This window comes from Trachymyrmex septentrionalis, unplaced genomic scaffold (assembly GCF_001594115.1).
Source record: "Trachymyrmex septentrionalis isolate Tsep2-gDNA-1 unplaced genomic scaffold, Tsep1.0 scaffold190, whole genome shotgun sequence".
NCBI lineage: Eukaryota > Metazoa > Arthropoda > Insecta > Hymenoptera > Formicidae > Trachymyrmex > Trachymyrmex septentrionalis.
This window is the reverse complement of record NW_017305072.1, coordinates 869,936-896,867: the sequence shown is the minus strand read 5'-3', so window position 1 is coordinate 896,867 and position 26,932 is coordinate 869,936. Positions and strand designations below refer to the sequence as shown.

Sequence of the window (26,932 nt, the reverse complement as noted above, 5' to 3'; positions counted from 1 at the left end):
ATATATAAATATAAAATTCGTCATTTCCAATACTGTGTTTTTAATTTTTATTAGTGTACGGAAACAGACAATAAATATTTACAATCAAATGCATTTAAAGATTAATGGTAATGGAAACTCGGAGCTACTGCGAAGAAGTAAACAATTCTATCAATTGTATCCGATAATTGGAGTCACGAATTCATCCAACGAGTATTCATATATAACATCTTGTGGGAAACAATTCCTGACGACTCCACTTGGACTATTGGATGCTCAAATACTCGCACAACGTCCCAACGATCCGAAATAATCACATATCGATTGAGTGCGTCGCTGGAGTTTAAATGAAAAGTCAAAAAAAAAATCGCAAGGTGGTACTAGTACAAAGGCGTGACCCACTCTTACGATACTGGCGGTAGTCCATCTCGATTTTCCCTTTGTGCACGAGCGCGACATAAAAGATATTTTGTGCGCGCCACATCTTGCACATGGACGAAATGAGAATTTTCCAAGTTTGGATGCATTACGACAAAGGAAAGGAAAAAAAAAACTTATGCTTTGCGATTTGTGATGAGACAATGCTTGCACAATATAAGCAATCGTGCATTAAGATTCGAATTATCCTCATGCAATGATTTTCGACTAATCTATTTGCGCGGAGCTTGGACAAAATTAAATTCATGTTTAATGCCTTATGACTTTCATCAAGATCTAAACATCTTGCGATTTTATGTGAAAACAAATTAAAACATTTATTAATTAATTTTTTTTAGATTTCGCAATATTTCTCTCTCTTATAAGACACATGCAATGATTGTGCATTCCTTCTAATGTATCCATGGAAAGACGTAAACACGAAGCGATGAATGGATGAATGAGCTTATTACTCAAGCTTGATCGACTGTCCTCCAGCACAGGAAAAATTTATTGGAGGAAGTGTTCTTCAGTTCTTTTACAATGATTCATACCGAATGAGCAAGCGATTCAAGCTACGAGGAATACGGCGATAATGATAACATTTCGCATGGATACAATTCTCATTTCAACCAAAAAGATTGATCATAATACGATACCAAGTATGCCTCGCACATTCTCGTATCGGCACACCTGATTTCTTGTACAATACCAACGTACAAAAAAAAAACACACATTTTCAGTATCCAAACCAGAGTCGTGGAGAATAAAAAATAAATTTTTTTCTCATCATTATAAAAAAAAAAAAATTAAAAACTTTACGTACATTAAAACATTGCATACTTATTAAAATTGAGCTCACGATATTTTCCATTATACGTGATGTATATTACAATAATAAGATAATTTTATATTTAAAATATCTCATTTAACATATAAAATTTATATAATAATTCTATTTTTAATTACTAATCTTTACAGAAATCTAATAATGGCCAATTTAATATTAAAAACAAACAATAATTAATTACTTATTTCAAATATTAAAAGCATTATTCAGTGCTCCAAATAAGTAATTAATTACTGTCTTTCAATAAATTGGCCAATATTAGATTTCTGTAAAATAATATTTTGTGAATAAATAAAATAACAATAAATGATAATAATTTGATTATTCGAAATATAAATAAAATACACACGACTCTGGCTAGGGGGGTCGATATAAAAGCCACTTACCTTAGACAGCTTTTCGCCCTCGTGATGCGGCAGCAACGTCCTCAGCGATTGAAATCCGGCGTTGATACTCTGCATACGACGTCGCTCGTTGCTGTTGGCGATTTCTCGCCGCATTCGCTTCTCCTGCTCCATGTGGCTGCGCGACGCAACACGGCCAACGTTGCTGATACCGTTTCCGTTGCTCAACGCAACGTTCTGACTAGCAACCCGCCGACCAACCCCGACGTTACCTTTTGATTGCGGCGGTTGTTGCCGCTGCTGCGGTTGCCGTTCTTGAGTATCAGCGACTTCGGCGACCGTCACACTCGTGGTCACCGAGCCGTCGTCCACCGTCTCGACGCTCCTGCGGACAAATAAATTATAAAGCATATAAAGTTTACATCATTTAAAGTTGATATTTTATTTTAGTCTATAAATTCTATATAGTAGATAGGTACTAACATTTAGGCTCAGTTTCACAACTCGCGGTCTTTCCAATTCTAAATAGCATTAGAAAGAGATGAGAAACAAGTTAAACCTTGGTTAAGAGTTAATCATGAGTTGTGAAACTGGGCGTTAATGTTTGAAATTATTTTAATCGTCAAACGTGTGTATTATTTTGTAATGATTAAATTTTCATAGACAACATCTTTCGAGTTTCCCAGGCTTCACGTTAATTACACGAAACACTAACGCTCGAATCCTTCAGTACTAAAAGACTGCGCTCCTTGACAAACTCTTGAATCTTTATATATTTATATCTACATCAATTTATTTTAATTATACCTCGCATACAGACAGCTGCGCGTATCATCGCTATTTAAAAAAAGACATTTCCGTTGGGCGATAAATGCCCATGGTCAAAGTATTCCAGTACAACTATCAACAAGATAGAGTCCGAATCGAAGCGACGCCGGCATAGGGAGAGAAAGAGAGACAAAGAGGACACTGATACACGCGCACGCACATTTACGCGCGTGACCCGCCATTTTGACATTTCGTCGAGTTTTCGACCACGATTGAGATCGAACACGCGACACCCACTCGCCTTATCTCGCCTCGTAACGCGAGAGCTTTTAAGAAAATTGGAAGCAAGGAGACATTTTTTTTCCTCTCGTCTATTCCTCTTTCTTTTTTACTTCAACGAATGCGCGCAGCGGACGACTGCGGGATTTCTGGACGGTTGAATTCGCGATCAATGAAGCGGGACGTCGTTGACGCTTCTCGGCGGCGGCTTCAAAGGCTTCTTCTCGCGCTTCCGACCGCTCGCACGTCCGCAAACATTCTGCGCCGGCCGCACGGAATCTGTCATTTGATAGACCACTTACATTTACTAACATCATTATTTTTTTCATACCTCCAACGCGGTTTAGGTAATGCTAATTTGTCAATTATATTAACAGTACAAATTAATAGAATCAAGTAAAAACAAAATTCAATTTATTATTAAACCTACAATAATCTTTAAAAATATTATTATTATATATTATTATAGATAAATTAATTAACTTATTCTCTTTCAAATAAATATATATCTATAGAACTTCACCCTAACATTAAAAAAAATAAATAAAAAAAAAACAAATTGAACAAGAAACTGTTAATAATAATATAACAATTAAAATAAACATAAATATATTTATCCCCTCCTATAAACTATTTCTATGTTTAAATCTTTCCTATAACGTCCAGATGTATGATTGTGTAAGATAGGTATGTAATATTTATAAATTTTAAGATTATCAGCATCAGATTATTAAAAGTCTTTTTAAGAGCAATATTATTAAATTGCTTGCTATTTAATTTGTGATATTACTACTCTAATTCTGTTAGGATTGCGTTTTAAGATTAAAAATTGAATTAAATTCACACCAAATTATTTAAGTATTAAAAATCCAACTTGATCGTCGAGGGCCTTTATTTCCTATTTGTTGTATATTCACACGACATCGTAAAATATACTTTGTTTAATACGCGTTATATTTATTTTATTTTTAAACTGCCGGGATCTAGTAAATATTTCATAGCTTATCTAATTTCCGCACATATCCATAGCACGCCACGCGTAACGTACCTTACATGAATCGTCACGCAAATATAACACGAGAAAAACGCACGTATATATTATCACGAATATCACGCGCATGGATTTCATCATAAAGGTCAGCTGTAAGCACGCATATGAAACGTCACGTAAGCATAAATTTCAGTTAAAGTGCGAGGATAAAATGTTTGTTAGTTGTAAACAACTAAGAATTTCATTCATATTCAACACTCAAAATAATCATGATTAAAGATAAAACTAACAGGCAGGTTGTATAACAATATAACATTCCAGAGTTTAAAGTGTGAAATAATACAAATTATTTGCGGATATCAGAGATTTTACTCTTTTTTTTATCAAATATCTAACTTTGTTAAATTTATTATAATTCTTCAAATATAATTTCTCTTATTTTATCTATTGTACTAACGTTTGTGCTAACAAATCAATAATTCGTTAAATCATTTAAATTTAATATTCATATATCTAAAACATAAAAAAAAAAGAGTAACGAAATTGATTATTAAAACATCTTCAAAAGAAATGTCGTTAAATTTATTAGACCCTGCATCTACTTTTAATGTACAAGGTCATTTTTGTATTAAAATTGATATTGAGAGGGATTCGTTCCTTAAATCCATCAAAGTTATATAAGTGTCGTTATGTATGATTACGTGCTGTAGTCTACTCCGGGGAACTTATAAATAAGTTAGCGAAGTCCTTAATAATGCAGTGCTCATTCCGTAACATTGTAGACTAACTTATAGGTAAAGTCGGTAAATGAGGAAACAACAAACAGCTGGGAAAATTATACGTTAACGAGCAGTAGTAAGAAAAGCAATGGGAAAGAGAGCTGAAGAGGAGAAAGATCGAGATGGCGGCTATAGCGCCGCGAGGATGACTCAGCAAGAGAAGACCGTGACCTTGCACCTTACGCCGAAACGCCACGTGTCGATAATACGAATGTAAAGGCTAAAAACATAACCGCGCAATCATTTTTATTTATAGTGCAATCATTTAGAATCTTTCACGATTCCCCGTAATGATTCCATATATGAGTAACGCAACATAATGAAATTGCGTTGGTTATAAATTAAATTGAAATCAGGTCAGGCTGTGAGCCAGATTAATTTGAAGTATAAAGTAACTTAGACCATAGATCAGGCCGTATAAAAACATAATATATCTGGTAAATGTTTGAAAAAGGTGATATATTGCCGACGTGCACATGTAAAGATTTAAGAGATATATTGTTGATGAGTTTTTCTCCAATATAAAAGTGCTTATTGTTCATAAAACGTATTACCAAATAGCCAATAACAATACGTAAAAATAGGAAGAGTGTCTTTAAATGTCACGATACTTTATTGACCGCTTGTCACTCGTCCAGTAATTTTCTTTCGTTGAAATATTAACAGTTACTCATTCGAAGATGTCAGTCAAATACCACGAAACTGCGGCCACACGCACGAAGGTGTAATGACGCTTTCAAATCACGATCGTCCGTCGAAAGCCTTGACTCTACAATGGCTGAAGTGTGTTATAATATAGCATTATATTATTCCGCAATTTAACTCTCATCCCATATTAACTGTTGTTATAACTTCAAAAAAAAAAAAAACAGACAATTTCTCTATCGTGATGCTAATCCTCATCAATCGCGAATTAAATACGATACGGAACGTCGACAACGAGACATCTCATAGCTAATGAAGCCACTCTCATCCGTGTTTGTTATATATTAATTTCCACATTGTGTCACGTTTATCGTCATCAATATTTTAGTCACAATTACCGTCGTAAATATAGTATAGCCACAAGAGTCAATACTATCAATTTAATATTGATAGTATACAATGAATCATTATTCCATTAAGTTTACAAAACGTATTGCCACTTTCGAAAAGAAGCGTCTTTTCTCGCGCTAGACACGGTTGAATTGTTCTGAGTAACACGCGAGGGATTGAATCAGGCCGCGGCATTCATCAGCTATCATTCATAACGGCACGTGGAGGTCCACGGAACCAGAAATCCACGTGGCGTACTCTCTCATCGAGTGGTTATATTAGATCAGCTGGTACGCCGGCGGCTTGCTGGCTGGATGGTTGGCTGTCGTGACGTCAGCTCGTTCGTTCGCCGGATACCCGCAGAGCGCTCGCTCGGGCCAGATCAGTTGCGGCGAAGTAGGTCGACGAAGTGGATAGAGCTACCTTCCTTTTCACCCTGAAATCCTGCCACCCATACGAGGGAGAAACGTGCAAGCTAAAGATAACCCTACGTCACCTATTCTTCGTATCTCAGTTCGGTTCGGTTATCTTCTGAATCGTGCATGTGTCTCTTATATATATCTTCAGAAAAAGAGAGTCCAGTTGTCTTTTATGCATATTTCTTATCCTCTCGTATGTCTCATTGCTTAATAAATTTATTCAATTTTGTCTTGTGTCTTTTATATTATTATTTTTACATTGTGATATTTTTAGTACAATTATCTTGCAATATTTAAATTGCTTAACATAAATTTTCTTTTTCTCATTAATAATTCCTAAATAATTCTCTCACTCCTCGTACTGCTTATGATAATCAATCAGCTGATACATTGTAATTGATGAACCAGTAGGAATTAACTGTTAGTCTTTATTTTTATCTTCTTTTTAGTATGATAAAGTTCAAATATAGCAACAATTGTGAATACTATATAGCTGTGATAAAAGTTGTTGCTTGTGCTACAATCGTAATCAGCAGTCGAACCCACAGGAGATAAGTTCTTACAAGGTTACACGATATTCGAGCTACATATGTCGCCAAATTATCTTCGGTTAAAAAAATTACAAAAAAAACAGCGTATTCAAAAGCGATGTACAAAGCTCGGTATAATATTAAGCAAAGAGTAATTTCTGATAAACAGAAAATAATATTTCAATTAACGAAGTAAATTCAGAATATCTTCTCGCTTAATATTTTAATATATTTGAGATTAACTTTCTTTCTTCGTATATCATAAAGTTTTTTTGAGCAATTAAAATACGGTTAAAAAATGCTCAAGAAATATATATTTTCTCTTTACAATAAAAACTTGCACTAAAAAAATAATAAATTTTAATGCATACTTGTCCGAATAATTCTAAGTGTAAATATTTACTAAATGTAAACATATATTTATTTGGCACAATAACAATATTAATTTGATTTAACTATTATTTTTTAATAAGTAAATATTTATTTGTTGTTAGTTTACTTACTATTCACAAAGAAATATGTAATTGAGTAAATTTTTTTCACTGTAAGAATTGAATATTTTTCAACATGGCCTCAAAATAACAGTCGTATTGTTACCGTTATATTTAGCAATGATTATCAGTAGGCGCCAGGAATTATTTGCCAATAAATAATTATATCTTAGAGGACTAATCGCGCAACCATTTGCTAGTTGCGCGATTAGTTCCTAATTATAAACTCGCACGTCGACGTTGCCCAACGGCAACGATAAAAAACCAAAAAAGCAGGCAAAGTAGAGGGACAAACGAGAAGGACGACGGGGTATCGGTGCACCGTCTCGGTCGGAGCTTCTGCCCAGGTGCACGTGTTACCCTTGGATTTTCACCGATAGGCGGAAAAAGCGTGCTGGGAACGCTTTCGTGAGACGCGACGCGACGCGGCGCGGCGCGGACAACGGCATGCGCGCATTCTGGCGCACGCGCTCGTTAGTATTGGTGTGTGTTACGACGACATACGATTGTGTGTATCCGTCCGCGGCAAACTCTCAGTCGACTCGCTCGCGTGAGTCACCAACAGCTGATGGCTGGCGCCACTCAGCTGGCTGTTAGCGGTGCCTTCGCACGAGCGTCGCTATCTGCGGCCGCCTATCAGCTGCGACTGACTAGGAAATATAACCAGATAGCGAAGAACGTGAAAAAGTATGATCCGCGATATGTTTCAGAAGCAGCGCGATTCTGTAATCCCTTACGGGTGAGGATGATGATCATTCACCGGCACATTTTCAAAGCCAACTTAATAGGGATAGTTTCATTACATATAAATCTATTACCTATGACGTTTATGAACATTAACGTTACGCTGACATTGTTTATGCCGAGATCAGTCACCAAATAATATGCCGAAATATGATAATCGCGTTCGAGTTATCGCGGGTTGCAAGGATCACTCGATTCTTGCAAAACTGTAATATATGCAAACGCGACGGGATATGCATTCTGAAAATTCCAGTGACGCATTATACATAACTTGAAGAAAAACTGAATAATTAACTCTGTGAATTAGAAGGGGAAGAAGGTGCATACCGTAACAGTGACACACGCAAGTATTGCAGAATAGACGACCTTCCATTTGCATATTCTACAAGAGCGATTCTAGGAACATTGCGTAACGTGACTTTACTGCATTTTACGATTTCTCCTTTTTTTCCTTATAATGGCTATAAAAATAACCGTCGGCTGGCGTCAGTCAGCTGCCTGTTACTAACGCTTCTGCACGATATCTGCGGCCGTCTATCAGCTGCGAATGACTAACGGGAGGACGCTGCGAAAGCGGATGATAAAGATGCCGAACGGATTGCTCATAAACAGTAAACGACCTTGTGATAGTTTCATTTATAAAGCTCCATTAAGACTTTTACGAAGATTTAGATTTCGGAGCTCGTTTTATATATACAATTGCGCGCATCATTAGCACCTACTAAAAAGCTTATCTTTGTTTAAATCTTAAAACTAGAAGATAAAAAGAGAGAGTGTAAGTGAAATCAAGATTTAAATTAATTTATATCAGTACACTGAGAAAAATGTTTTCAACGGTAAAAAGTATAAACAAATTCTGATCGAATCAGATTTCTGATTATTATAATTTAACTTCTGGTTATCTCGGCTAGAATGTTCCATAGATTTAACTATAATATTTGTACCTTTCCGATTGAATTTGTCAGAATTTCAATTAATGCAACAAGACTTTTTTCCAGTGTGGAAATAGACATTAGTCGTACAATTTCTGTATTTAGATACACTTATTTAAATAAATATTTATTGTAAAATAAAAATTATTGAGTAAAATATTAAATTTTAATTTGAATTATCTTAAAGCTTTATATCTTAACTTACCTCAACATGATTTCAAAAATTGTATTTTTGAAGAAAGACACGAAGTTATTCCGGTGCTTTCCTGTCAGCTCATTTTCTGACCTAACCCAAAGCAGGTAAAAGATCAGCAAAAGATTTGTGCGTAGTAAAAATTCCAATCTTAGAATCACCTTATATACTCTCGCACAGCTAAAGAACACGCGTCTGTTTCCAATTGGTCGACGCATTACGTGTGTGAGAGGATTTAGGGTCTCTCGACACACACACACACACACACACCCTCTGTGCCCTTCCGCCCTAAAGATATTCCCGAAACTCGTTTCTAATAGCTACAGTCTATCTGCAAGCTTTCCCTTCTTTCTCAAATTCTACAATGTCGTGTCAGCCGACAATCAACTCCTTGTTAGTATAAGTTGCTTGTCGAATTCCTATCTCGAGAGACACGCTGTCGAAAAAAAATCGTTATATCTCACAGCTACGCTCTATCTTATCCTACATATGTTTTTGACAGATATTATAATCAGTTAAAAAATGTTGACCTTTGCTTCAATTATGAGATTTACTGTGTACACTATATTATTAGTATTTCAGTGTAAAGTTTTATACTCAGAGCGAGTTCTTTTTTAAAATAAATACGTCATCACTTTATAAATAAAACAGATGGAAATAAATAAACTACCAGATAATATGATAAAATTCGCGGAATGTACTGTTCTTATCAAAGAGAATAAAATAGTAGGGAGAAGATTGCCTACGACATCTGGAAGGGATCTGGAAGGGACTGTACTGTAAACGGAACTGTCGTCGGCAGATGTACAGAATTAGGGCCAAAAATAGGCAACAATAGATTCCTTTCTTGTCCTGAATATCTCAATAGCCGTACGTCATCCTGCTGAAGAAAAATATTATACCTTTGTGTAATATTAAAACTTAACCTTGAATCTAAGAGACAGGAAAATACGATTACGAATCCAGAAGTAAAAGCCAAACGAAAGAAAATTACAATAAGATAGAACGAAGTCTACATTATTAATATTTGATTTGCAACTTCGAAGATTTGTCCCTATTTGTCTGTTCGAGTATACTTGATCCAATATGTAATTATCTTACTTAAAAATATTTTCTCTGGTATTTAATGACTTTATCTATTAATATATTTTTTTACTTTTTGAAACTTTTTAATCATATTAACCAACCCACCCAAATAATATAATCGTGTAGTAAATTTAAACAGATTAGCAAAGTTAATAGAACAAAATGATAAAAATACGAATTAAAATATACATTTCGGACAAGATTTCAGTCGCGTTGCGCAATTACGAAGCAATTAATAAAAAACCAAAAACAAAAAAAAAATCAGTTTAAGAAGAAGCAGAGGACGCGTTCTCAGAAAACACAAATGTCTAATCTTCGAGATGTATCTCAATCGTCGGAGTAATCGCTTGGCCAATAACAATCAGCCGACGTTATTGTTGGCTCGATGTCCCGTCACACGATTTTAGGACGCCCGTTGCATCGGGCTTCCGAGGCGCGTATCAAGTTACACGCACATGAGGACAAAGTAAGAGAAGAGGCGCACGCATGTCGACGAGTGCGAGCGCACGTACGCAGATGCCTTTGGCAGTGACGACGGTGCGCTCTCGCTTAGCTCTCGACGTTTGCGGCACGCGGGATGAAATGAAGAACGAGAATGGGTATGAGATCGGGAACGGTCGAGGCATTATATATTTAGCAATGTGACGTAAGTCGCAGCCCAACGGGCGCCACGTCGAGTCGTCTCTTCTATGTGCCTTTCCTCTCCCCCTCTCGTCCCATCCTACCACTTTTCTTCTTCCTCTTCACCTTTTGGTTACTCCATTTGAATTTGCTCTTCTCGCATCAGATCATCGATGGAATGTATCCTGCTTAGGATGTCTGTCGATCTTTTTTTTTTTTTGCCCTAGATATTCCTCTTTATCTTCGAATCACTTGATATTTCGACTTTTTTATTAATCACATCACAGTTTAAGCAATTTACTTGACTTTATAAGCTCGATTTGACTTGTTTACGAGTATTATTGTATTTTGGCATAAGAATTATATATAAAAAATTTATGATGATTAAGTAATGCACGTCGTTGTTGTATTTAATAAATAATTGCTGATACAAATAATAATTATAAAGTCTATCATAAAATTATACTTATTGATAAAATTAAATTTTACGTTTCTCATATTTTTAATCAACAACATTAAAAAAAATTTCCCGAAGTATGATTTGTTGTCGATAAAAAAAAATCATCGTGTTCACTCAGGGAATGCTCCCACTTGTCGCATCGTTAATTCAGGTGTTCTCACATTCAGGTCTCACACATAACAATTAGGAGACCTCAGACAGTTGATATTTGACGGCACACGCATGTATGTAAATACATTATACTGTTAATCACTTGGGAGAGAGCACCTGCGAGAAAAACAATGACAATTTATATAGATGACGATTGGAATGCGTGCGCTCCCGTGCGTAAAATGACGTGAGTCAACCAACTGTCGGGGATACGAAACGAGGCGTGGATGACAGCCGGTAGTTTGTGCACTGCCGTCAAATCGAAAGAACGCGGCGCATTCCTTATATGCTAACTCTCTGACGTATGATGTGAACGCTGCATCCACCCGCGCGTCAGCAATCATCGAAAAGAAAACGCCCGTTATCGCGAATGTTATGACTGGCCGTGTCGTGACTTCATCATGCATCGCAAATACTCTTACAAGACTCCAATTACACTTATCGATCGTAATCGATCGATGCGAGAGATGTTCAGAAAAGAAAACACTCGAGACTTTGTACAAGTTTTACTCTTTTAAGAATTCATGAGACAGCGATAATGAATGTCGTTGTGAAATTAAATCGACGAGTTTGTTCTTTAATATAATAATATATAGTTAATGTTTTATTTTTTTCTTTCTCTTCTTCAAATTTCTATTGAAGACTTTGATCAAATATTCGATATTCATTTCGCGAGTATCAAAAAGGCCGAATTATATATATTTAATAAATCAATTTTGTAAAGTTACATTAGATTTTAAGTTTCAAACTCGGTTCTGTCGAAATACCTGTAGGTATTTAGAAGAATTATTCTATACACGCGCATTTTCTGAATACATTCGCAACGCATATTTCAAAGCTAAGAGAGAAGCAGGTATCTCTAGATTTTTCTTTCTTTTTCAGTGCAATTCTAAAAACTTCCAGGTAGCAATCCATAGAAAAGGATATCTTTGCTAAATAAAAAAAAAAAAAGAAGAGACACAAAATGGCAAAATATATTTTATTTTATAACCGATTCGTCTGACGCTTCATAGTTTTCAAGGTCACTTTCACAAAGTAGATTTCAACAAGACCACGTTGGTTTTTCGGTATAAATATAATAGTCATCTCTACATTGGTAGAACACACGGTATAGCACACACATATAAGAATATAATATCCTTAGAATAAAACCAATGGCGACGAAGAGAAGCATCGCATGAATACTTAAAGAAAGATGAAAAAGGGGCGTGAGACAGAGGCATTATTCTCTCGTCCTGAGATCGGTCCCTTCGCTTTTATACATACATGACACCTCTACGAACATAAGATATTTGTGTAAGCGACGTTTGCGGTGCACGACGGATATGTGGAGCATAAGAGGTCAACAGAGAAACCATTGTTGTCTGCTGTTAGATAGCAGAACTGAAAGGAGTTTCAGGATCGTCTCCGTGGTTCTCTCAGTCGTTTATTCTCTATGAGAAACAAAGTTGCGTATCGTAGAAATTAGATTGACGTTTGCGTGAACAGATCGAATGATCTACGTGAGACCGTGTGATAAGATATCTGTATAGCATATTCTGAGATACTTATAAAATTGTGTTTGTCTTCAACTTGATGGAAAAGCCACTAGAGAATGTCCCTCATAAAAGAAGATAATAAAATGACAGAAATTTTTCTGTAACACTTAATCTATTTTATGCGCTGATATCAATTAATTAAATGTATGTAAAGCGTGAAATTTGTCGATTTCTGTGAATATTAAAGAATATAATCGCGCACGACTTTATAAAAAAGGTCCGAGTGCACGAAATATAAATTCTTACCGGTACCAATTTAAAATTTCACGAAAATGTATCAGATATTTTCAGCCGGGTAGCAGCTGGTTCTGTTACTTTCAGTTGTGAAATTATACCTGCACGGACAGAATTGTCTCTTAAAATTTACCCTAAAAATATGATCGTTGTAGTACAATAAAATATTTTAAAGATTTTTACTATGTACTTCTAGTAAAATTAATCAAATTTATTATACATTTTATCATATTTTATTATACCCATTTCCACCAAAGTAGATTAACTTTAATCTCGGTTCAACTTACTCTTCATCTTTTTCTAGTCTTTAGAACTAGAAAAAGACAAAGAGTAAATTGAACCGAGATTAAAGTTAATCTACATTGGTGGGAACGGGCATTAATGAATGTAAGAGAAATTTACGTTACAAAATTTTTTTATTATAAAATTCTTCGAAATACAATGTTGCTCCAGGACTATCATATTTTCAGAGTAAACTGTAAGAAAAAAAATTCTCCCCGTATAATATCCAATATTACATTTCTGCGCAAATTCATACGTGTCGTATGTTCTGCCATTCGTAGCCAAAGATTCCTGCATTTTAGAAAAGGTGAACGCTGTAAGATAAACTAGTAAGAGAGGCACTCTGACATATTTCGTCATCTAATAAGAAGATAACACGCATTCGTAACTGCATCCGGAGCGATTGTTCCGGCTGTGATAATGGTTCGTATCGCAATTTGTGCACAGACGAGCCTAGACGTGGAATCAGGAGCCTCATTCATGCTCCCTATCTCGCACAACACCTACCCGTTTCGAGTGGAGAGAGAAAGAGAGGCGTAACGTAAACATAAGCGTGACCATAAAAAGGAGACAGGAGTACCGCGGCTCGTCGACGATCGCCCGGTTCATAGACGGTCACGAAGCGACTAGCAGGACTAGCTGGTTAACCTCGAAAGCCGCCGACCTAGTGACGGATGATCGTGCGTCGCTTACGCGTACATTTACACTACGGAAAAATTGCGTAGCTTCGTTGAGCTAGGTCGCGCACGTTCCCTATCGCCTAGCAGCGCCTATCTAGGGATTATCGAGCTTGATGCGCAAATAAATTGCAATCACATGAACATTACGTAAGGCATGCATTTACTCGTTGGAAAATGTATTACACAGCGCGGTATCGTCGAGTAATATCTTTCGTAAATAAAGATAATAATTATATTAATAACAATGCCGCGTTATGTAAGAGACTTTGTTCAACGAGTAAACTATTGTGGGACAGGGCCAGTCGCGCGTGCTACATTATTGAAGCCACGTCAGAAAATATATTAATTTGTTGTTGAACAGTTCTGTATTATATTATGAGATTAGTCTTATTTACAAAAAATGTGAAGCATATTGTGAAACATAGTTCACTTGTACGCTGTATTTTAACCTAGAATATTGAAAAAATGGACCGATTAATTTATTATCATTAATTAACCTTTTTGTGTGACTATCGCGTTATCTATATTGAATTTTAAACAGTAAAAATTTTTATATGCAAATTTCGTTATGAAATTCCTCAGAAACCCTACCCTTGGAACAATAAAGTATAGTTTTGCATGAATTTGGTCTCGTTTTTATTTTTACATTTTTAGCAGGAACGTTGTAAGAACACGATAATAAATTATGCATCAACAGAATATTATATTTTACAGCATTCTCAATAATTCTTCATGCAACTCTGCAGATTGCAACTTCACCGTGTGCTACATTATGAAGTCGTGTCCTAGCTAGTTCCTAAAATAAAGGTCCGTATTGTCTATTTACATCTATCGCACGGTGGCTCTGTCTTCGGGAACTGAACAAAACAACTGTATATTGAACTTTCTTCATCGATTAATAAATAGCGATACAAATATAGTGAAATATTACAGGTCACGTTGGAAGACACGTAATTACCTGCAATTTGGCTGAATTCTAAAAATAAGATTCATCTATGTTTATAGAATATATAAGTACCTACTTATATATTCTTAGAGCGTGAAACGAAAGTAGGTTTCTATTAATTAATAGCCATATTGCAGATTATAGCGTATAGCGCTAGTAAGGTATTATCCTCCATCACAAGTACACGTACGTGAGCTTTATTGCAAAGTCATGTTCGAGGTAGATACAGGCAAATAAAGACCCGTTTTGTCTACTTATGTCTATCACGACGGGACTTCTATCTATTACGTACATTATACCGCAAGCAACCGACCTATCATCCGCATTGTATTTGCATGAACGATAAAAACACAATTCAGGAACTACAGATCTCGCGCTTATCGCGGTAAACGGACGGAACAGACGGTTGCGAATGTTCAACCTGGTTAAAACCGCCGGCAGGAAGTCACGGCGGATAACGAGATTAGGAAAAAAAATTATACAGTTGCGACAGGTGTTAAGCTCATTCCTAGACGAAGCCGTTCAAATGTCTGCATTTCACAGTGGAATGACGTGACACGGCGTCGCGACGTTTCCTTGGCGTGCACCGAACTTTGCGGTGTCGCATTACGTTTCCGGCCGACATAAAAGTTGTGAAAGACAATTAAATTGCAGCGCGTAAAATTCACTTTAAACAAATATAATATATTTATGTACAATCAAAAGTTGATATTTTTCTATTTGCAAGCTCGGTACTCCTATTTTGTAATTATTAATGATAATATCGGTATATATTATCGTTACGCAGTTTTTTTACTATATGTAATATCTACAGAGTAAGAGAAAAATGCATTAAATTTTAATAAATATTTGTTTGAATAGTAGTATTAGTGATTTACTAAATGTAAACATATAAATGTAAATACACATAAATATATATACGTGATATTTTCCACGTTATATCCGCATCTGGCTATTGAACGTTAACCGCTGCACTCAATAAACTTATTATTATAGTATTTAGTGCAACAAACCATTAACATGATTTAACCTTCATTTCTTTACTTAGTGTAAAAAAATATAAAAAATATTTTACGTAAATAAATATTAAGTCAATATTACTCGAACAAGTACTTATTAAAACTTAGCGCATTTTTTCCCCACTGTACGCATTGGTAAACGTAACGATATCAACAGTATCGTTAAAAGTTACAGAATAACAGTACCGCATTCCTCCATGTGGTATTTCGTCTTCTTACGAAATACAGATTCTCTTAGGTATTTATAAATGGATTTATTTCTACAGATTTCGAGTACGACATTAATTCGTCGAGATCGACATTTTCTCAGGGACGCGTTTCACCACGAACTGCGCCACACCACGGAACGAACGTTACACGACACGAGCGCCTCGAGTGCACGCGCACCCAAATGCACAGGTTAGCCCCGGCGCGAGTGGGTGCACCGTGCAAGATATATACATAACTCACTCGCTGCATCCCGTTCCGTCGCGTTCTCTCTCGCCCGCGTCATTCCTCGAGTGCATATATAAATTCGCGTGCGCGTGTATGTGTGTGTGTGTATATATATATACTTAAAAAGCAATGTACGCGCGTTGATATGGTGGTGCTACGTTGACCGTGGTCAGGATTGGCTCGACCCATTTGTTAAGCCGGGAGCTTACGGACGAACGCGGAAAGTGCATCGAAGTGAGATGAAGCCGTTTTTTTTCCCCCACCGGTCTTTTAACACACAGAAAAAAAGAATCAAACCGCGTGTAAAAGAATCGTGGCGCGCGCCGTTGCGTACGCAATGTGCGTCTCGTAGGTATATCGAATATTTGAACGTACAGCGGGAGAAACGATCGCCGTTTAGCACTGTTTATCTCGGCGTAGCTGTCGCGCACTGATAAACATTCTCCAGACGTCGTTATGTCAATGATCTTTATCTGGTATGTGCTTACGTGCCGCAAAGCATGCATACTAATTAGGAATTGTATTGTGCAACTACATGCCGGACTAAGTGTTATCATAGTATTATTGAAAAGGACGCCAGAAGAATTAGAAATTACAATCATGACATTATACTGAACTCTACTGGAACGGCGAACGTCGAACGACCGTAAAATCGTATATATGGGTATTTATTTGTAAGCAAGTATAAAACACATAAGAGATTACACATTTTGTGATTTTGTTGTTAATCTTTAATTAAGTAGGTGGCCACTCACCGAGAAAAATGTCGAGTACGAATAACCAGTTATTTTGTTGATATATATGATATACTTACAAAAACTTTCTTATCTTTTAATTTAAAAATTGTATCGCTATATAATCGAACTTTTTGGAATTCTGGTTAAAATAATCAAATGTTAATTAGAACGTTTTTTTTAATTAATAGGTAAGAAAGTTTGTATGTTATCAACCAAATAAATGTTTATTTATCCCAAACATTTCTCTCGATGCAACACCTAATACATAATTATTTCCAAAATCTTTATAGAGAAAAATATCTGGTTGAGAGAAAATGGGAATCAGAAGAGATTTTGATTGATAATCATTCAGAATTTACTTCAACTAGGATTTTGGTAGATTTAACTGGAAAATTCCAATTTGCCCATTTTCAACGAGAATTTCAATTAATCCAACCGGACATTTTATCTGTGTCGTTCTGGAAAAGAAAAATAAAAAGTATTACCCAGAAGTCTTAAAGTTCATTATTTTTACATTTCTCTATCTCGTAAGAATAAAGATAAGGAATAAATAAATAAGGATATAAATAAGGATGTAAATTTAACTATGTGCATACTATTGAAAAAAATAATTGTAAAAATAAAATTTGTTTAGAATGTAGTATACCTACCTGTAAGTTAAAGGTTAAAATTAGAATACAAAAAGTCAGGTTTAATGCTCAATTAACGACTGCACTCGTCCATTACGAGTTTACAGGAACAGATGTATTTGACGTGTGAAATGTAATTTGCGTTTCTAAGCTATTCCCAGCAAAGCTATAAATGAATAAATATATGTATACAGAGACGAGGTGCGCGCATCGGAATAAATTACTTTATCGGCGAGGGCAAATTTATCAGTAATGCAAGAATGATTCCGATTACGTAACGATAGTCTGTTTAATGGGCTGATATCGTATTTGTCGCGATTAAACGGATAAGCACATATCTGGTGTGATTTCGTGCGTTACGTTCAACTTTGGTGTCAAAGTTGTACATTCCAACGCGCGAGGGAAGTTTGGGAAATAGTTTCCCGTTAACGTCGACGTAACTACGCGGACTTTACCGTCGTACAAGGTTTGCGGAATAACGCTACCGGATAACGTAGTAAGCAAAATCGCTTTCGATAAGCGCGATGAATTATATAATTCAGATACACGAAGCTGTCTGAGCCACCTCCACTGCGTCTCGCTGCTGCGATTAGAAATGTATAAATAATAAAACGTAACACGAAGCGGTGATATATGAGAAACGAGACATTATTACTTTACTAGGTATGTCGCGTACATTGATCATTTATTTACGCTTCATACCTCATCCGTTTGGTGATAATAGCATCGACATTTAATTTTATTACCATGGCGTACGCTATTTTACACTTTTTACGCCACACATGATACTGCAGTTTCTTTTATATTCTTCAGATTAATGAAATTATAATGACACACTGATTAGTGACGCGATATGAAACACATATATGATTTAATGAACCTTTTCGACATGCTTTACTGGATTTGAAACAGTGTTTGCTACGTTATCCATATGCGTAAAGATAGAATTGTTCTTATAGTATCAATTTTTTAAAAAGGAATAAATTGAAAGCGCCAATCAATTGAACTTGACGCAGAAAAGTTAATAGCAATAAATCTATTTATAAGATAAATGTACCAGCAGACAGACATGACAAGAGAGCAATTATTGGACAAAATGACAATTTTTATGAAACTCTTAATAATACACATACGGCTCTAAATAAATGTTTATAAACGAATGAATTTATTTAGAGTCGTATCATTAACAAGCTTAGTATTTAAAATTGTTGTCATTTCGTTCTATAATGATAATAATTGAATCATGTCAATCCATTCTAATTGGTACATCTACACTGAGAAAAAAAAACCCTAAATTTAAATAAATATTTATTTGAATACTGTCAACTGAGCATTTACTTACAATAGATAAATATGTACTTAATAAAAAGAAGTAATTGTTGAATCAAATAAATGTTTTTTTTTTTATGTCAAAAATAAATATATCTTTATATTTAATAAATATTTAGTTGGCACTATTCAAATAAATATTAATTTAAATTTAGGATATTTTTTTCTCAGTGTATCTTCATAGTAATAAATGCAGCATCTATAAGAATGCATCTGTAGACACCAAAGTTGAGCGAATTTTGCACCGTATCTTAACTTCGATAAGCGTTTGTAAATTGAAATACGTGGACTGTGAAACGTCTGTGTATGAATGAGATTTAGAGGGAGAGCCTCTAGGATTCGAAGGACTCGGGAATACGACTGAGGGACACAGCGCAATACAATCGGTGATAAGCGTATGTAAACAAGAAGTCAAGCCGGAACGCGGCATGCTTGGAGTTATTTATAGAAACCGATTATTGTGCAACAAACGCGGCTTTACGTAACGCGTACGGCGGCACTACATGCCCCGGCTCTGTCGGTCACTCGGCTGTACACAAAAGGACACACTTTCCTCGCGCACCTTCCTGCTTCTTTGTTCTATACGATCGTTGGACTCGTGAGACCAAAAACACATACAGACCGCGCACGGTCGCACGAAGACGTAAAAAGTGACTAGGCATACTTCTCTCAGCGGACCGAACGCGACGTGTCAGCTTCATTCGTAGGACAACGAAATCACTATCTACAATATATTAGGTGTAGTAAAAAGTCATCGCGTATTTTTTAGCTCAAAGTTGTATATACAATATCTTCGTCAATAATGAATAAAATTCAAATTTAAAAAAAGGGTTTTAAAGCTTGAAATCTCTACTTTTAAAAGCTTCTCACATTTTTTAAGTTTATATGAGTTTGATAATTTTTACATACCAAAAAGTACGAGCTGAAAAAGACGAAAAATTTTCTTCTCACTTTGTGGATTTGTAACGTGTCCAAAACGAATTTGAGAAAACTACAAAATCGTTTTTTTTTAAATATTCCTACGACTTTTGATTACTGAGTTATCGCGGATTAAATAAAAGAATTATTTTGACTTTAATTGCTCATAACTCCATTAAAAATTGTCGTATCGTATAATTTAAAAAAGAGATTTTTAAAGCTGAAACTTTACTCTATCAAGATATATTTATATTGTTGATAAGAAAGTAATTGCGGTTTTTACTGATAGATGTCTTTTAAAAATACGCGATGACTTTTTACTACACCTAATATATGACGTTATAACGAGTTTATACATTTTATAAATAGCGATTTTATATAAATAATCTTTTCTCTCCATTGTCGGATATTACGAACTGTGAGATTTACATAACTATTTGTTGACGCATTGTAGTGTAACATGAATAACACGGTATAGATAAAGCTTACACACGAGAGGATTTTATAAATGTGAATTTTTTAAATCTTAATATACATATATGTGTCGAGTAGTGCACCGAAATACAAAAATATCAAAAATTGTGATATAAGACGTGTTTAAGTCGGCTTTTAGACGTAAAAGTCGTCTTATGACCGATTTTAGACACTTTTTGTCGTATTTGTCATATTTAAGATATGGAAATCAGGAAATACCAACTAATAATAATATAATATCAATATTAGAATTTTACACTCGATACAAATATAATATAACACATGATACATATTGCAGAATGCGAAATTATAACATTGATATTACTATTTTAATATCTTATATATTTTACACTTATATAGATGTAAAGTGCATAAGTTTTTTTAAAATACATAAATTTTCATCAACAAATCTAAAGTTACAAAAAACTCGAGCACGTAATGAAGTTCTTAGATACCTCTAATTTTGTAAAAAATAAAAACTTATGACGTATCCTAGACAACGCTGAAAAAAACAAATGTAACGAAAAGTACGTTTCGAAAGAAATAAGATAAAATTCTAATCCCAGCTAAGTGTTCCGTACAAGAAGCAAATAGCTACGTTCAACGGAAAAGGCAGTTTTGCACCTTTTATACGATTCTTTAATACAATCGATTTATATGTAATATATTTAGAGCAGCAAGAAGAATCAAGAGGAAGAATCAATCATACAGAATCTTACAATGGAATCGCAAAGATGCTTTATCCGCTGAAACGCAGACAATCCCTCCCTTCGATCTCCAACATACAAGACAAAGGATATTTCCTGATAAAATTATCAAGTTTTGCATTACGTAAGGGTGAAATGCGGATGCGCGCGCGGTAACGGAAGAAATGCCAGACGTCGCGAAAACGGGGAGGTGAGGCATCCGCCGCGTACGGAACGATGAACGGGCGGCGCGCGCCATGCTTGTTGGGCGTGAACGCATGGAGAGCGCGGAGATTCGCGAGAGTGCCGGTCCCCGATCCGATCCGACGCGGTGCGACGCGGCGCTACGCGTCCCTGCGTTTCCAGCGGAAAACGGCTTTCGGGGAGCTGGTCGCGGCTGCCGGCGGCGTAGCGTCACGATCCTACATACACATCGATGGCTACAGCAGAAGAAGCAGCAGCCAGCCAGCCAACCACCAGCGACAGATATCGGGCGCCGGCCGGCCGGCCGGCCGGCTTCAACACATTGATATTACCCGCGTTCTCTCTCTCTCTCTCTCTCTCTCTCTCCCCCCTCTCTCTCTCGCGGCTCGATACGTACGTACCTCGCGCGAGCCCGTTCAATGCCGATACACCGCCGCCCCAATGATGCCACGGCGGCAGCTACGTTACGCTCTCGCAAATCGCAAACAGGTTGAGGCGATAAACGGCTCGGGCACGACACTCTTTCGAGAGAGCCAATAAAGATCATTCGTCTCTCCTGCTCGGCTCCCCTCTCTCTCTCTCTCTCTCTCTCTCTCTCTCTCTCTCTCTCGCTCTGTCTTTCTCGCTCGCCTGTTCGATCTCACTCCGCTCTATTACGAAGCTGTACCGTACGTATAACCTCGTCGTGTCAAACGCGGGCACGGGGTATACGTGCATATATACACGATCACGCATACATAGATTCACATCGGTGTTCGGTACACTACACCATCACCACGCACACCGTTTTACTACCACTAATGAGCGGATCGTCCCTTTTTTTCTTTTCTCGAAAAAAAAAAAAAAAGAAAAAAAGAAAAAGGTATATATATGAGAAAGGACTTACCCGCACAGGTCAGTTTCCGGCTGATCAGTCGACTCGACGATTTCCTCGAGCAAAATCCGATCGATTTCACTACCAAACACTGACATATCTTGTCAGTCCGCGGCACCGAGAGTCCCCGCCGAGCGAATTTCACGTTTCCGACGGCCGTCGTCGCGGCTGGCGAAAAGACAACGGATCTCTCTCTTTCTCTCGCTCTCGCTCGCTTTTTCCTCCACGAATCTTCTAGTTATCGCTCGACACTTGGTTTTCCTCGCGCACTTCTTTCCTCGCTTTCTTTCTCGCCCCGCTGTCGATTCGCTCGCCTCCTTCACTCTCGTCGCCCGCGACACCGCGCACTCCTCTCCGGGGGCGGAGGAGGGGGACAAACAACGCGCGTTTTAACAAGCCGCGTCTACGCCTCGCGGGATGCACCGATCCACGTATATAACGCCGATTATTCGCCACTTCCGGCTCACGCCGTGTCTCGCGACGACCTCGTTTTCCTTCACCTCCAAGCAGACGCCGGCGACACGCACGGAAGATTCGTCCACGAGACAGCCACACGCTCCGCGCGGCGCGCACACACAACGCCCGAACGCGTTTGTAATGGCGATCTTTGGCGGGAAACAGCTGAGGGCCCCCACGGCGCCCCGTGGATCACTCCGCCGCCCGGCGTCAGGAGCGTAGCTATGCGGCTGGAGCTGGAACGACAGCGGCGGCGGCCACTTCTTTCTCCCACCGAAGGGCGTCACACGTCACGTTTTTCCTTCACTCGCGAAATGCACTTTCTTCTCTTGCGGTATCTCGCCGGACGGCTTCAATCTGTCCATTCGGATGATGTACAGCACATTAGAATGTTACGGTCTTAAAAAAAGCTTCTGAAACGCACCACTGGTCGATGACTCGCACGTATCTTTTTTTTTTTCTCCGTCGAATATTACACGACTCGTAGCCGGGAGCACTTACGTCAAGTTGCACTCGCGTCGAGTTGACATTCGTCCCAATCGATGTTCCGTGTATTTCAGTCCCTTCCACTAGTTCCACTTGTCGTGTCCCCGCACGAGGATTTTCGATACCGGTCCGATTAAGACGCGAGGATGTGCAGTGACGTTTCGCGAATCACTCGGAATTCACGTATGCCGGTAGGATCATCGCGCGCGAATTGATTCTCGTCCGCGCACGCGACAAGTCGGGTACGTTACGACGTAATCAACCGGCCGATGGATATCGGCGCGCGCGCGCGCGGTAAACGTTCGCGGAGAATCTCACCTCGAGAGGTAGACGACACACTCTAAAGTCGCGGCTCGCCGCACAATCGGAGAGGCGGTTCGCGCTCGACACCGAGGGGGAAACCGCGCACTTTGCTCTGCCCTGAGCGGCGACTCGCTTCAGACCAATCCCCCGTCAGCTCATCCTCACGATCCGACTCGTAAAATCCGGCTATACCCCGGACGCTGGTTCGGTACTGTCTCGGTTCGCTCGTTTAGACGCGCGTAAATCCACAGTTTCGCACACGTAACGTAGGTGACCGACGGTTAGCCCGGTCGCGGAAAATCTACGACGCCACGGCGCGCGGGACTATTTGCGCGTCGCGTAGGTTTACGCTAGAGGAATGACGCGGCCGCGCGGGAAACATCTGCCAGCTGGCCAAAGCCCCGCCCATAGAATACGCGAGTCTACTCGTACCCCCACCACCGTCGCCGTCCCACTCTCTTTCTCAGCCGCTTGGCGCGCGGTCGCGAGCGTAAGCGCCGTACACGTAGCCGACCATCTGTACACGAGCTACGGTCTACAGTCGGCGGGCTGCTCACACACAGCGAACGTTCTCACACCGCTGCGACGCAACGCGCCGCATCCCACCCCGCCAAGCTTCATCTCGCTTCGCCTCACCGCGTCGACCGACGCTCGCCCAACGCGTCTCGCCGCGCCGCATTTACGAGGCGCCGGACGTGACGCGGAAAGTAGACGACCACCAGTCGTCGTAACGCGTCATTTTGCACGATCTGTGCTCTGCGCATTCCAACATGTCGATCAATGCAGCATTGTTATTCTAATTACACGAATATAATCGCCTTATTTCTGCTGCACACTTTTTACGGAATGCTGCTACTTTATTGAAGGAACTGTAGTGTTTGGAAGATGCAACAAATCGATGAATCCGACGATTTTCTGATGCGTTTACAATTAATGATTATTACCCAGCACGACATCCTGCGGACAAATTTTAATTAATAATGTTCCACTGATAACGCGCGAAATTTATCGTCTAGGCGATATTAAATGTCTGCGTTACCGGCAAATGGTATTCAGAGAAGTGATAATCGATATTGTAAAATTTGATTTAATAATTCGAAATTCGCAGATTTTACGATAATCAAATATGTATATACCGCGAATTTGTGGCAATGTAGTTCTAATTTAATATACATATTTTAGAAAGTATCGGCGGCTTTTACGCGACATGTTTAATATTCCTTATTTTCTCAAATAAAGAAATTAGTGAAAATGGCAAACAATTTAATTTATAGCGTCCTTAATTCAATTCACAAACTGTTACGTCTTTTATCACATGGTATCTCATTAAGACCATAAAATATAAATGATTTTTTTTATTAAAAATTCATTAATTGCAACTTATTGAATTAGGTATATGAATTTAATATCAAATTTATTTAAGAGAAACCTCTCTACGATACTGAGTCTAATAAAAAAATTTCCCGCAATAATTGTAATCTTTCCTGGCAAATATCAATTTTATTTTCTTAACCCTCTATAGCCTACATATTTTTCACTCACGAAAACGTGGAATGTCACATTCTCTCTGTAAGTCTAATGCCACAATAAGAAAGACGTGTACAAATAGAGAAGCTGATATGTAACGTGACAATATACGGCATAGAGGGGTAAGATGCAATAACTACTACATATTTTTACAGCATATTTTCATTTTTTCTAAGCGCGTCAATAATGATAACGATAAAAAAAATTTCTGTATTATTAAGAGAGAGAGGTGCTTCTTGTAAAGTAACACCCTATTACAATCATCCAAACTTGCGATCATCTAAAATTAATGGCGAACATTCGAAATCGACATATAACGCATGATTTAAGTATTGAGATAATTATCGCAGATCCAAAATCAACTATAGTTTAAGCACATGATACGAGCTTTAAAACATAGTCGGCATTGCTCTTTTGTACTTACGGTTGTATAATTCTTACTCGACTAAAAACATAAATTTATATTCTACACGATAATCTCAGACAATCGTAGAGAAAGTATCGGGTAGTATCGGATATCGAGTAGTTTTCTTTCACTAAACCAAATTCTTAAGCGCTATGTTTTACATAAAAATAAAAGAATATTAACGAGCAAGACTTTTTTGTGCTCTCGCGCGCTAAATATAAAAAAAAAGCATAGAATTTGATAAATTAAGGTTAAAACTACTTTAATCCCTTTAATGCCCTTACATATAATTCTTCGATGGCGTAAGTTTAATAAATTGAGTAATATATCGCAACGTATCACGACATATAAATGTTACACGTCATTGTTTGATTCAGAAGCTCGCAAAAGTTAACGGAGAATTTTATCAGAAACAGAGATCAGAATCTCAGATGACTTAATGAGGATTCGAATCGAAAATGGTTTAAAATATATGCATTTGGTTTTACTTCCTGTTATTAAAAATCTGTGATGATTTGCGATGAGAATAGAAAATACAATGTCGATGATTGCCATTCATACGCAAAATATTCTTATAAAATAATCTTTTTTGAAAAATAATAGACGAAATATTTAATTTCTACAGATTCCAAATTGTCAAATAAATAATTAGCGAGCAACCACATTATTGCGTAGTACTAAAATAGTGTTTAAGAGCGGTATCCTTTAATTTCATTCTGACTGCTTTGATTAGTCTTAGAAGTGACTAAGCGATATATGGATATAATGTATATAATACGCATGCATCAGCCACTTTATAATTTACACATAAACAATACATAATCTTTAATCGTGATGCGCAACGTCATGTGTCATAGTTTGGGGAGAGATGGCTAAACTAACATATCACGCGCTACACATATAATATGTACAAGACTTACATATCTCGATTTCTTTCCCCTTCAGTTATATACAATTTTATTCTTATATATATAATATATATATATATGTATATATTGTATGTATGTGCAAAGTGAATTAGATGATAGATTTATTAAAATAGACAGAAGTACATTCCTCTGTAAAAAATTGCATCGTATTCCTTAACATTGATCGGTATTGAATTGATAAAAAGAAAAGTTGTTTGTACTTTGTGGTTGCTTTCTCTTTTTAATATATCTGTATTAAGTTACTGTGTCGAAGCATAACTGTAAAATGCGCAGCGCCTAAATTGTTATTTTCATTTAATATCTGAATGAACTCAATTTCATATAATGATTTGTATGTGGTTGATGCATCCGTATTTGTAATGCAGAGCAGCATGGATTTACAAATAATGTTGTGGTTGAAAGAAAAACTTCGTACAAAAACATGTTGCAAAAAAATATGTCACGTATTTATGCAGTATGTATAAGTGCAATATACGTACATTGAGTTTTCCTTATATGTGTTCAGGTATAAATATATATATGTGTATGTGTATGTATATGTATGTAAATGCATATTTATGGATATTTATAAAATGTGAGCTATCATTGTGAAAAATTTTAATTTCAATTTTTTTCTATAATAGAATAGGCATCATAAAATTAGATGCTGTTTATTTTAAACAGAGCAATTTCCATTCTAGAATGCAGTTCTTATGTAAGATTTATAATTATTCCTGTATGCATATATGTATATTTAATTTAAATATCTAATTTATTAGAAGTATTAAAATTA

General features: G+C 37.1%; 1 protein-coding gene across 1 annotated transcript in view; it reads right to left on the bottom strand.

Annotated features, from left to right (window-relative positions):
• LOC108747069 (helix-loop-helix protein 11) overlaps positions 1 to 23,687 on the bottom strand; it is a 154,260-nt gene extending 130,573 nt beyond the window's left edge. The window contains exons 1-2 of the mRNA XM_018484322.1: positions 22,066 to 23,687; positions 1,633 to 1,975 (exon numbers count right to left, since the gene is read on the bottom strand). Coding sequence (XP_018339824.1) covers positions 1,633 to 1,975; positions 22,066 to 22,151 — 429 coding nt within the window. The 5' untranslated portion in view covers positions 22,152 to 23,687. The remainder of the gene's footprint in view (positions 1 to 1,632; positions 1,976 to 22,065) is intronic.
• Positions 23,688 to 26,932: the final 3,245 nt, after the last annotated feature.